At 36.8% G+C, this 14,513-nt stretch overlaps 1 protein-coding gene across 4 annotated transcripts in view; it reads left to right on the plus strand.

Annotated features, from left to right (window-relative positions):
- The window catches only part of PTK2 (protein tyrosine kinase 2), a 261,253-nt gene that overhangs the window by 43,595 nt on the left and 203,145 nt on the right, over positions 1-14,513 (plus strand). For 3 of the 4 annotated variants that reach the window (XM_060775934.2, XM_067467263.1, XM_060775924.2), the window contains exon 2: positions 13,575-13,601. The exons of the other annotated variant lie outside the window; for it this stretch is intronic. Coding sequence is in view for 1 of the 3 variants with exons in the window: in XM_060775924.2 (XP_060631907.2) it covers positions 13,575-13,601 (27 nt within the window). In the remaining 2 variants the exon portion in view is untranslated. The remainder of the gene's footprint in view (positions 1-13,574; positions 13,602-14,513) is intronic. 4 annotated transcript variants of the gene reach the window in all.

A 14,513-nucleotide genomic window follows, 5' to 3' on the forward strand; every position in this document is an offset into this window, starting at 1 on the left:
GAATGAACAAAAAAATAAAATAAAATAAGATATTTTATATTTGACCACTAATTTGTTTGAAACATCGTTACAGTTTACTAGTTGAGTGAATGGGATGCTAACAAGTCCTTCCTTTTAAGAGATTGTAAAACACATTTGTATCGAGATGATAGCCAATTGTTTTTTTTAATAGGGTTGCATACAGGCTTAAAACAGATTCATAGAAAGCCGTGATTTTATCTTATTCCATGTTGATTTTAGAGGGTCAGTTCTAAATATACTAATTTTCTATATAACAAGCTTTTTTATTTAAAAAGGGGTATCTGAACTGGAATGTATTGCCACGTGTGCTCAACTAGGAAATAAGCTGCAGACTTTATTTTCTGATTTCTAGTGCTGTTATGCTTATTAATCAGTCTTTAGACAATTCTATCGAAATGGTGTCATAACAATAAGCAGTCCTCAAGTGTCAAACAAGATAGATTCTGTAGATTTGTTCTTAAGTTCAATTTGTTTATAAGTCAGAACAGGTGCATTTTTCAAATGTAACTCCAGCAAAAAAATATATCCTTTTTAACTTCGGATAGCATAGGGAAGGGTTAACACCCCAGTTGTGTTTTTTTTTTCTTTCTGTCTGTGCCCCTGTTCAGAAGATTTCTCCTCACTTTCTGTCACTGGGATAATTAGATTTTGAAAAAGTTATTATAGAAACAAAGATAGGTGAGAAAGCTTCAGTGGAGACACCTTTCCCCCATGATAACTCTTTCAGGAGCGAATTTATTTATTTTATTTACTATGCTTGTATACCGCCTCTCTCAGCCCGGAGGCGACTCGAGGCAATTTACATTTGGCAATCAATGCCCCACAAGATAAAACACAGTCAAAAACAATTACATATAGTATAAACTGTATAAAAACAATAACAATAAACAATTAATTTGGGGTCTGAATATCCCTTCCTAGGGGTAAATGTTTCTCACTACTTGTTGTATCACTTCCATTCGTAACTGTGAGTAATTTGTATGTTGGAAGTTTGTAACTCGGGAATTTCCTGTAGTAAGCTTGAACTTCAGTTTAGAAAGTTATCAACCATATAAGCTTCACTGATTTAAGGCTCTTATATAGCAAGTTGTAATTGATGTCATTGTTACAGTGGGGGAGGGGGTGTTTCCTAGAAATCAACCTCAGGATGGTTGTATTTTAAAAATATAAGTCTTATGTGTACACGTGCATCTATGTATGTAAGAGAAAGAAAAGGAGATTTTTTTTCTATCAATATTGTGATAGAATCATAGAATCAAAGAATATTCCTGCCAAGAAGCAGGAATATTGCATTCAAATCACCCCCAACAGATGGCCATCCAGCCTCTGTTTAAAAGCTTCCAAAGAAGGAGCCTCCACCACACTCCGGGGCAGAGAGTTCCACTGTTGAACGGCTCTCAAAGTCAGGAAGTTCTTCCTCATGTTCATATGGAATCTCCTTTCTTATAGTTTGAAGACATTGTTCTGCGCCCTAGTCTCCAGGGCAGCAGAAAACAAGCTTGCTCCCTCTCCCTGTGGCTTCCTCTCACATATTTATACCATCACCATTATCTAAAACAGTGATTCTCAACCTGTAGCACCCTAGGTGTTTTGGCCTACAGCTCCCAGAAATCCCAGGCAGTTTACCAGCTGTTGGGATTTCTGGGAGTTGAATACCAAAACATCTGGGGACCCACAGGTTGAGAACCACTGCTCTAGTGGATATAGTCAGGGCTTTTTGATTTCTGGCTTTGTAGGAAATTTGACAGAATACTTAGCAGTGTGTTATGACATGTTGTCTGAAAATTTGAAGAAGAAAAATAATCAATCTATGCAGATGTCCAGGGAACTGTCTGGTCAGGTATTGTGAAATGTTACTTAGACTTTGGTTTGTGAAGATATAGGAACTAGTCCAAAATCAGTTTGCTCAATGCTTGAGTATTCTGCCTTATTACTTCTAGTAGGGAAGCGATGATTTGGTGAACCTGGAAGGTTATAAATGGCTCTTGATAGAAGGTAGTGAGATGACTTCTGAAAAAAATGTTGTTGTACTTAGATAATGTGAAAAATATTGGATTGGTGGCTCAAGATTCCCAAGGAAGCAATGGCAGTTCAGATATTTTTATATACCATATGTCATTGTGAATTTTTTTTGCTTTTTTATCTAAAGAAAGGAGTGTGTGACTATTATGTGATGAAAAACATAGTGTTAGTGTTACTATACCAATAACAGCCTTGCCTGCTGTATGTAGTCAAAATAGCATGGGGAAGACTCCAGACTTCCCTCAACATGTGACTCACTGCATTGTACAAATGACAGCTTTGCCTGCTCACCCACTCCCCTTGCAGCTATGGCTCTTCACTGGGCTGGCTCAGAAAGCACTGGGTTTAAGACAGTGACAATACTGGGTTTTGGACTCAGCCCAGTGAAGAGCAGTAGCTGTATAGGAAGCAGGCATGCAGGCGAAGCTGTCATTTGTACAGTGCAGTGAGTCACTCGATGAGGGAGGCCTGCAGTTTTTCCCATGCTATTTAGATTGTACAAAACAAGCAAAGCAGTTATTGGTACAATAGGTCATGTGATGATGAAAGCCTTGAGTCTTCCTGCACTGGCTAAACTGTATATAATTCTTCTGCCAGCAGTACATTGGTGTGTTATGTGATGAAAGGAAAAAAAAAAGATTTTGGGATCCCCAAAAGAGAGCACTAGGTACTTTCTGTAGAAGTGACTGTTACGTGGTGAAATATAGGAACATCAGATTACTAGTTTTTGCAGCTGGTCTTTAAGCTTGATTTTACCCTGAAACTGCATTGGAGTTGTGTTATGACTTTTCTTTCTCTTCCTATATATTTCTAGCTGAGCACTTTTTTGTAGGCTCTGCTGCAGGTGTGCTGACATGCTAAAAGTATGGTGAGTGGCTGTTCTTGAACAAGAGTTATTAATATTACTATTGTGAAGTAATGAAATCTCTTTTTGTACTTCATGGTCTTTAATGCGTAATTTGAATCCCCCCTGCCTTTGATTATGAATATGAAAATTGCATGAAATGATTGAGTTGTGTGCTAGAAGTCATTTTTCTCTGGTTGCTAGAAGAGTGTGATCTCAGGGGACCATCTATAGTGATTGGTGTCAAAGTGACCTCCTCCCAATGCTGTTGGACTATAACTTGGAGAATTCTTCATCATTAGTCACACTGGCTGTGTCTGATGGGTGTTGCAGTCTAACATGATACCGATGACTTCATTTTGCCTGTCTCTGGAGTACGAATCAATTTTTCCTTGTATCATATCAGACAATCAAAATTTCTTCTGCCAGCTTCAGTTTTAGAAGGCAAGATATTTTTAAATAAAACGTATGAATAACCTTTCAATTAAAAAGACACAGTGTGATATAGTGATCTGAGTGTTGGACTCGGATTCTGGAAGACCAAAGTTCAAATCCCCAGATTGGCTGTGGAAACTCTCTGGGGGCTTTGAAGAAGTCATACTTTCTCACCTTCAGAGTATGGTAAACCTCCTATAAAGAAATCCCCTTAGGATCATCATAGGCCATAAAGGACCTGGAGGCATCCAACAACAAACAGCTGTACCGTCCAAAAAATCCCAAGCATTATATTTAATGGAGTTTATCCAAATCTGTTTTCCATCAAGCTGTGTATAGCTCACGAGTCATATTTGATAGTCTCCTGTTCCTGACAACTCCTCTTTTTTGGTGTTTCACGTAAAGAGGAAAATGTGTTTATTATTTTAGTTTTGCTTTGTTATCACACTCTTCATGTCCATATTGTATATATTGGTTAAGTATATTTCTTTGGACTCTAAGAATGTCTACTTGGAACAGTATTTGTGGTGATTAACATTGCTGTCTGCTCTTGGCAAAAAAGGACAGTGTCATCATTTTGTTAATGCATGCAAATTGAATAATACGCATAATATTTTAAGGAAAACATTTAAAATATTTAATATGCTTTAATGGTGCTACGCTAAATAGATTCATTTTCTTTGAGGGTGGCACATAAACCCATTCACTCTGTGTATGTTGCTTTTGGGGGCAGGGAATAGATTTGACCTTTGCAGTTGGTGCACTCTTTCCTAAAGTTGAAGAATCATGTTTAGAAATTCCATGTAAACAGATAGGCTATCCAAAGAATGCACATGTTCAGTCATGTTACCTGATGTTTTCTGATTGATTATAAATCCCAAGAGTCTTTCACTAAAGTGTTGTCTTTTTGTTTAATGTGAAACATAGAACTACCTTTTGTCAAAAGCCGCAGTAGTCATTCAAGAGAATATAGTATTTCCCACATTAGTTTTACATACAACATTTTGGCATATTATTTTAGTATTCCCTCTCCTTATTTCTTCTCTTGTCTTGAACTGGCTTGGATTTTCTTCTTAGGACTGCCCTCTTGTGCAGCCTGTTGCCTACTGATTCTATCATACTTGTTTTTTTCATACTTGTTTTTTCCATCAATGTATTGATTTTCAATAGTTTCTTTATTAGGTATAACTTTTACAATAGTATTTTCCAAATACATAGCTCCAGCAGAGAAGAGCTCTTTGCCCCACCCCAGTCATTCCACAGATATATAAACCCACTGTCCTAATTCCAACAGACCTCACTACCTCTGAGGATGCTTGCCATAGATGCAGGCGAAACGTCAGGAGAAAATGCCTCTAGAACATGGCCATATAGCCCAAAACCCCCCACAAGAATCTTATCATAGAATACTTTTCATAATTGATCATAATTGATTCTACTTATCATTTTAATTTCAAAGATTGATCCGTGCTTACATGTGTGTATGTTATTGTGCATTTTTGTAACTGTATATCAAACATAGGCAATTTTTACCCATCAATGAAAACAAAACTTTGGGCAGTTATCCTGAAAACCTGAACATGCAATGTAAATAAAGAAGTCCCTAAAACAGTAAAAAAAAAAACAAAAACAACTCGCATATAACGTAAAGTGGAAGAAGAATGCATGTCATTTCATAAGAACTTTTCTTATCATAGCTAGTAACTACTAACCATGTAGAATAAAAAGTTATTTGTTGCACGTGTGCTTTCAAAAATCTTTTGAAAGGAGAATTCTTTGCCAAAGTTTTATTCTCCACTTATTTAGAGATAATAGATTTTTCCAACTGATGGTTATTTTGCATAGAACAGCAGTATGCAGAAAACAGATTAAGTACTTGTTCATTGAATTATTAATATGATTAATACGACTGATTAAAAATGTACTGGTAATCCAGAAGATAAGAAGATGACTGTTGTTTCAACAATGTTATACTTATTTGTCTAATCGCTTTAGACAAATGGGTAGTACGTATGTGTATAGGGCAAGGGCATTACAGCCATGCCAGTAAAAATCATTTAAAGCATAAATACAAAGTGTAATTTAATCGAGGCAAGATAGGATCAAGGAATTATTTTTGGCAATGTTTTTACATAAAAATGATTTCATTGGGGGTTTAAACCAAATTGCATTTTTATCTTCCATTATAATTCTTAGATCCTTTTCTTACACATTTTAAACCTCAGTTAAGTTTCCATAAGTTAAATCAAGTTAATGAATAGTAAAGTTCAGAACCTAATCTTTTCATGTTGTTCTTTGCATTAAAAATAAGCTCTCTAAAGTTTCCTAAAATTGCACAATCTTGTAAGAATTGCAGAGACTTTAGTAACTCAGTGCAGTTATAATTAAGATAATTTTGGAGAACCAAGGTGTTCTTCCAGTTGCATGCCAATTTTGGAATATATTGACTGAACCAAAGTTAACAATAACACATTATTATTTTAATCATACAGTCTGTGCAGATTCTTTCTTTCCCAATTCTTGAAATCTCACCCCCCCCCCAATCCAGAGAAACATGAAAAATGGTGGATTAGGTATTACATGTTTCTTGCCACAAAATTACAATCTCCAAGGTATTATTTAGGAAGCCTTTAAAAACTAATCAAAATACCTGCAATTAATCCAACAAAGGGGAAGACTTCTAATGGTTATACAATTTCTTGTAAAAACCAAATATTGGTGTTGCATATATTAGCTCACAGAAACATCCATGCTTATGCAAGCCCACCAGAAGACCATGTTAATTTTGCCTCTTGGGTTGCTGTATTATTATTTTTTTGGCTTTGATTCTACTGTGATTCCTTCAGGCTGCAGCATGACATGTGTTAGGAAATCCTGAGATACTCCTATTATCTCTATTCGAATGAAGTTCCTGTATGTGTACAGGCGGCCCGGTCCCTGAGTTACAATCATCCAACTTACAAATGACTCAAAGTGAAAAACAGTGGTGAGACAACAGGAAGTGAGAGAAATCTACCCCTCGGAAGGAAAATTCATTTCTGAAAACGTTATCACGGGGAAAACGTGCCCCCACTTAGGCCACAACAAGCCACATTTTCCAAAATACAATTATCAGAGGGACAAAAAGTGAGGTGAAATCCTCTAAATAGAGACACAAACAGCAAAACAAACACCACAGGGGTGTTAAACAGACAAGATAAGAACCTGACTTTTTAAGAGTACACCACATCATCTCTATAGGTACACTAGTTACATTTCATGGATAGATCTTCCTTTAATTCCTTACCACTTTAGGTTTACGCACCACATATCAGTTAAAACACAGATACACAGAATGTGAAGTCTACATGGTTTGTGACTTCTGACGTTTCAACTTGTTTTTAAAAATCTTCAATGAGAAAAAGGCATTTTGTTGCACAGCAAGGTGCTTTTTCCCAATAGGCAACCAAATGTAAATATTTTTAACCACAGGCAGTATTTGAAACTGCAAGTTTAAGAATGTTCAAGAACATAGCAGAAGACTAAAACATGTTGAAACAGCAACTGGAAAAAGAACTTCCTTGAGTTTACCACTTCAAACTACAAAGATAATATTGTCCCCTTTTCAGTATCTGTACTGCAGATTGCTAAGACTTGCACACTGCACTTCAGGAAATTCTGAAATCAATCTGATGAAATAAATAAAATTGCTACACTAGTTTTGTAGGAAAAAAAACCTTTCTTACTGTATTTTCTGTCAACTGGGGTCAACTGTGAGACATGCCGCATTATCACGGGGTGTCTGCGCCCTACACCACTGGAGAAATTACATTGTCTAGCCGGTATTGCACCACCTGACATCCGCCGGGAAGTAGCAGCAAATAGTGAAAGGACCAAGGCAGTAACATCTCCAGCTCATTCCTTGTTTGGGTATCATCCAGCACGTCAACGACTTAAATCAATAAATAGTTTCCTAAGATCTACAGAGACACTTGCTGGAACACCCCAGCAAGCAAGAGTCCAAAAGTGGCAGGCTCAAACCCAGAACCTCAATCAATGGCTGATACCAAATGAGAGACTCCCTCCTTGGCACACAGAAAACTGGGCGACTTGGAAGGCGCTGAACAGACTGCGCTCTGGCACCATGAAATGCAGAGCCAATCTTAAGAAATGGGGCTACAAAGTGGAATCCACAACATGCAAGTGTGGAGAAGAGCAAACTACAGACCACCTGCAGCAGTGCAACCTGGGCCCTGCTACATGCAGAATGGAGGACCTTCTTATAGTAACACCAAAGGAACTCCAAGTGGCCAGCTAGTGGTCAAAGGGCATTTAATCAACTACCAAGCATGCAAACTTTGTGTTTTGTCTGTCTGTTTGTTTGTTTTGTTAAAAATGTACTGTCTGGTTGCCCCTGACATGATAAATAAATAAAACTGTTGATGGCACAAAAATACCTGGATTACAATAATCATTATATTCATTTTTTACAGATCTAATGGAACATAATTTAGCGGACCTTCTTACTTCATTAGAACAACTTGTGGCTACTATAGGCTTAAGAAATCTGTGTATACCCAATAGTTGTTTTACATGGAAACTGACAGAAGTAACTTGAATCCTTTTCCTTCCTGTAGCTTGTGTTGCCCCTTCCTGACTGCTTCTAGTTTGCTTATTTTAAGCACTTCTCTCATTACATCATCCTATCTTGGTTGTAAGCAGATGGTTCAGTGAACATTTTTTTCAGTGGAACTGTTCTCTCTCTTTTCACTCTCTCTTTCTCTGTAGGCAAAGCAATTTAGGGGAAATGGACATAATTCTGTGTACTTACTTACTTACTTCTGTGTAAGACAAACTCTTGTGGTACATTCTTACATTCAAGCTAATTAAAATGCTTATACACAATGAACTATTTGTATGTGCTCATGAAATAGTGATACATTGAGTTCTTTGATAGATGTGTGTTCCTCAACATAGTATGTTGATATGGAAGTCAGAATGGTGCAACATTCAAAGTGAATGTTGAAAATATTGGACTATGAAGTGAAAAACAAAATAACTCAGACGAGTAGATAGTGATTTGCAACAAATCTATAAATCTCAGTTCTTGTGGGTTTTTTCGGGCTGTATGGCCATGTTCTAGAGGCATTTCTCCTGACGTTTCGCCTGCATCTATGGCAAGCATCCTCAGAGGTCTGCTGGAGCTGGGAAAAAGGGGTTTATATAAACCCCACTTATAAACCCCTTTTTTCCCAGCTCCAGCAGACCTCTGAGGATGCTTGCCATAGATGCAGGCGAAACGTCAGGAGAAATGCCTCTAGAACATGGCCATACAGCCGAAAAAACCCACAAGAACTGAGTGATTCCGGCCATGAAAGCCTTCGACAATACAAATCTATAAATGTTTTCACCTGAAGACATAAATATATCAACAATAGTTGTTATGACGTGCTTTCATGTTGACTTCAATTTATGACAGCCCTATCATTCAGAAGGGTTGTCACCACCTTCCTGTAAGATTGAGAGTGTAAAATGCCCATTGGCTACGTAAGTATTTGAAACTGGATTTCCAGCGTAACTAACTACTATACCATACATATTGATTGTTGTTTGTTGTTTATTCTTTCAGTCACTTCTGACTCTTTGTGACCTCATGGACCAGCCCACACCGGTGCTTCCTGTTGGCCGTCACCACCCCCAGTTCCTTCAGAGTCAAGCCAGTCACTTCAAAGATACCATCCATCCGTCTTGCCCTTGGTTGGCCCCTCTTCCTTTTTCCTTCCATTTTCCCAAGCATAATTGTCTCCTCTAAGCTTTCCTGTCTTCTCATTATGTGGCCAAAGTACTTCATCTTTGCCTCTAATATCCTTCCCTCCAATGAAGTATGGGCTGGTTGGATCTTCTTGCAGTCCAAGGCACTCTCGGAATTTTCCTCCAACACCACAATTCAAAAGCATCTATCTTTCTTTGCTCAGTCTTCCTTATGGTCCACCTTTCACATCCATAGGTTACTACGGGGAATACCATTGCATATTGATAGCCTGTCATATATATTGACAGGCATCATTATGTTGCTTTTAAAAGTGTAGGTTAATTACCTTTTATGCACTCATTTATAAGGCTGAAATAAGGATAACAAGAAATATCGCAAGGTGCATCCCATCAGCTGTGATGAGATGTAATGAAATAGCATGCCCTGTCTCACAATCTCGGTTCATTGGACAAGAGACAAATTGTGTCCCATTCCTTCCTTTTCCTTCCTTGCATCCCTGTTTCAGCAATGTCTTCCTGTTTTTAAAACCATAGTCTGCAGGGATGTGTAAGATTGTAATACAGTTTAGATTGGGATTTAAATACTGCCTGTGCTTCAAGATATCAAATCAGAATCTTACATGTTTAGAAAGGCATGGGATGTCATGAAAAAATTGAGTCCAGTAACAGCGTTATTTCTCAACCATTTATGTTAGGTTATGCTGGAAGGCTGTTTTCTTGTTTTACATATGTATTTCTTTGGATGGTGTAAACACAAGCATTATTTGAGAAGCCTTCGTTTGGGGTTATTGTCTTGCATGTTAAGCTACTTTTTATAATTTTTTTTTATCATATCACTTGTTTGAGTGGGAAATCTACTGCAGGACAATATGACCAAGATCAAATAGAACATGATATGGTTGAATTGTTTTTCTTTTAACTGCTACTCTTATCCTTGAATTTTACATGATAAATTGTTTTGAAACTGATATGTTGATTCGAGGAAGAAATTCAAACAAATTTGTCAGGGATGTTTTGGCTGCAGGCCTTCTTTGTGTTTGCTAGAAGTCCTTAGCTTGTTTGACTAAATACTGTGCCAGGGCATTGATAATTCTCTCAGTGTGTTGCTTTGGTGATGCGAGGAAAGGACTGCTGCCTAGGAATTTTCAGCAATAACCACATCTTCATAGAAAGAACGCTCAAATTCAGTTTGAAATATGGGAAGCTTTCAATATTTTGCGTAATTACTTTTGTTTACTGTTTTTCATTAAAGTTTCATTAGATGTTATAACATGAAACATTGTTTATAAGCCTAGCTAAACACATAATATTACCATTTCTGTTGCTACGACTTTCTGTATGCTTTCTAACCTTTTATAGTCTCTACTAGTTTTTCTTGCTGATCAAACACAGCTCTAATTTATATTGGAGATATTGTTGGGATTACAACTGTAATTCCTCCTGCTAATGTAGTAGCTAATTGGCCTTGGAAAAATGCAGAACAGCTGGCTCACTCATGACAACACACCAAACCATAATTTGCATGATTAGAGATTTATTATTCAAACCCTTGTCAGAATTTCTATGGTTTAGAGTTGCTTTTCTGCTTTCTTTTTGTATCTGCTCACCATTCTAGCCTTAAAGCCAGCAGTGACATTGACTGTAAATTTGGTCTCCCAATTTAGGGATCCCATCAATTAAATTAGAACTGGAGGGCATGCTTTGTTGCTTTGGTCAAGATTTGCACTTTAAACAACCAGATAAACCACCAAATCTATATAAATAAAAACGTAATGTTCGTTTGTGGGATTAACGTAATTCAAAAACCATTGGACAAATTGACACCAAATTTGGACACAATACACCTATTAAGTCAACAAGTGACTATCACTCATAAAAATACTGAAAAACACAGTGGAAGGGACTTCAAAAGCCAAAAAAGCAAAAACGCTACAGTGCATGTGCAAAACCACATATATATACACAAACACACATATATACACATATACACAAATATATATACACACACATATACATGTATACACACAACAAAACACATATACACAGACTGGGCCACTTTCTGTGGCAGGGGATGGCTAATTAAATCATAACCAGCTGGGGTGTGAATGTCATAACATCTAATGATGGCTTATGGCATACTAACAAACCATGGCTTGTTACTGGGGTTGGGTTAGGATATGACAGTAGCAAACCACAATAGCTGACTATTGCATGTTCAGAAGCTTTTGAACAGACTTCTAAGGACATACTTGAAAATTGTAAATATGGTTACAACTTTCCATGATCATTTGATGTGATGACTGAGTTGATAGATGGCGTTCAGAGTTGGCCTGCTATGTGCTGTTATCTCTTGAAGTCATGTCAAATGCTTCATAATTCTTTGTGTCTGAGTCAGGCTCTGGTTCTCAACCATTTCTTCAGATGTTTTGGATTTCAATTCCCAGAATTCTTGCCCATCAGATCCTGGGGCTTTTGGGAGTTGAAGTCCAAGCCATCCAAAGATATGAAGGATGAAAACCACTAAGAGAACATAGCTGCAATTCATAACAGTTATTTTGGCAAATCGGATATTTAGAATCAATGTCAAATACTGGTCACTTTGAAAAAGGGGATTAAGATATAGGTTGAGAGGAGACTTGTTTTTAAAAATCATTTTTTTTTCAAATTGTAGTAGTTTTGAATTAATGTACTTTCACTGTGAATATGTCGGCCACAACCTAACCTTTATTAGTATACTGATTCATTCATACAATAAATGCTAGGAATTATTTTCTTTGCATGTGTCAACAATGGAGGTTTATGTTTTAACTCATACTTGTTTCAGGGTAGCTTTGCCAGTATCCCTTTCATACCATGCCCTATTAACTTTAAATTTTGGGATGCACAGCCAAATTTGCAAAACTGCTCAGCCTGTGTGCCCTTGTGTAGAGCAACTTCTTATCAGTTGATTTGAGTATAATGTAGTGAATAGTTTCTTGCACTTTTGTAAGGAGGCTGAAATGTGACCATTTTGAACAGCAGAAGTGCACAGGAAAGTAGAAGATTAATAAGAAATATTACATTTATGGTTATACCAATTAATTTCCAGGCAAAGTACAAAGTTTTGGTTTTGGCCTTTAAAGGCATACATGGTTTGGGCCCAGGTTACCTACAGGATCATCTCCTCCAGCACAATCCATCCCTGACATTTTTTGTTTTGTTTTAAACGTTTTATTGAAATAATATAAAGTTACATGGAAAGTGGGGGAATATTTTAAAGAAGATAGAAAAGTAGGAAATTATAGAGAGAGGTATATATATAAAAAGAAAAAAATATACATAAAAATATAAAAAGTATAGAAATATATTAATGTCCAGGTCTAAGAAGAGGAGCAAAAAAGAAAAAAAGGGAAAAAAAAACCGAAAAAGGGCTTCCTTCTAATTCTACCCGTATTGTCTCTTTTTGTCTATATTTAAATAAGACCATTTTGAATTTCTTGATGGTAAGCTAAATCCTATTACTAGTCTTTATATCTATTTTGAATAAAATAATCAATTATTGACCAATTTGTCTGTTTAATTGGGTTGCCTGTATTTCTTTTCAATAAAAAAGTTAATATGTCCATGTCTTTAATTTCATTTAATTTTTTTATCCAATGGTACTTCTCTGGTATTTCCTTCTGCTTCCAGAATTACACGTAGACGATTCTGGCAGCCGTTGTCATGTACATTAATAAGATGTCCTCATTTGAATTTAAGTTTATGTCTCCATCTGTAATTCCCAATAGATAATATTCTGGTTTTCTAGGAAACTTTTTCTTAAATATTTGTTGAATTTCCTCGTGGATACTTTTCCAATACTTCTGGGTCTCCCCACAGCTCCACCAAAGATGGAAAAAACGACCGTCATGATCATTACATTTTCAACAGGCTTTTGATGAATTTTTATACATGTGGTTTAATTTAACTAGTGTCATATACCACCTATTGAACATTTTCATCCAATTTTCTTTTAAGTCCATTGCATCCTTGACATTGAGGTCCTCTGGGGTTGGGTGGCTATTCCAACCAGCCAGAACCTGACTGGCAATTGTTACCCAGAGCATCTCTTCATTGGCTGCCCCAAGGCTGTGGAATGACTTTCTGGGAGAACTCCCAACTGCTAAATGAACTTTTGGAATTTTAAACACATCTGAAGACCTATCTCTTTTGGCAGGCCTATCCAATCATATAGATTTTAAAATCACATTCCGTTTAGTGTGCTTAACTTTTGTCTCATGTGTTTTAATATATATGTTTTAATATATGCTTTTATGGTTGTGTTTTAGCCATGTTTTAATATGTACTTTAATAATAATAATATTTATTATTATTATTATTATTATTATTATTATTATTATTATTATATTATAGATTTATCTTATGTTGTGCCCTACCTCTAACCGAAAGAAGAGGTGGGTAATAAATGTTATGACGATTATTATTACTTATCACATTATTTTTTTCTTTTTCATTATTTCAGATATTTCCAGACTTTCCTTTTCAGCAGGTAAGATCTTGTTTTGGTACTTTGATATGTTGTAACTCCAATAAATGGAGAATTATAATTCCAGCGGCAGTAGTAGCTTTCATAATGTACTTCTGATAATTGGCTAAATAAAACACTTGAATACTTTTGTTTTGCTTTTATATGCTGTACATCACATAATATTGCATATTGTAAACACGATGACATGCTTACCCCTTAGTTATGGAGTGCTGTGGCTGCCAGATATTAATGTATGTGAAAATTTGCAGAAGTAGGAATTGCAGGTTCTGTGGATGCATTGATAAAAATAAGTGAATCAGAGTTTTGAGACATAATAGGACTATCGGTAAGAGTTCATGGATGAAGCAAATTACCCAGATCAATTTCAGTCTGGTTTCAGGCCTGGTTATGGGACAGAGACAGACTTGATTGCCTTAGTGGAAGAACCTATGCAGAGAATTGGGCAGGGAGAGTGTGTCCCTGTTGGTTCTTCTAGACCTTTCAGCAGCTATCGTCGACCATGGTTCCCTTCTGAATTTCTGGGATGGGGCTTGGAGGTGCAGTTTTTCAGTGGCTTCATTCCTTCCTGGAGGGATGTTCTCAGAAGGTGGTGCTGGGGCACTCCTGTTCGACTCCTTGACCTGTGGGGTCCCCAGGGCTCTGTGTTGCCCCTATGCTATTCAACATATACATGAAACCACTGGGAGAGGTCATCTGGAGTTTTGGGATGAGGTGTCATCTATACACAAATGACACCCAACCCTATTACTCCTTTTCATCTAATTGTAAGGAAGCAGTTTATGTGCTAAACCAGTGCCTCACAGCTGTAATGGACTGGATGAGGGCAAACAAATTGAAGCTTAATCCAGACAAGACAGAAGTGCTTCCGGTCAGTTAAAAGACAGATCTGAAAATAGGGATTCTGCCTATGCT

Source organism: Anolis sagrei, chromosome 4 (assembly GCF_037176765.1).
Source record: "Anolis sagrei isolate rAnoSag1 chromosome 4, rAnoSag1.mat, whole genome shotgun sequence".
Lineage (NCBI taxonomy): Eukaryota > Metazoa > Chordata > Lepidosauria > Squamata > Dactyloidae > Anolis > Anolis sagrei.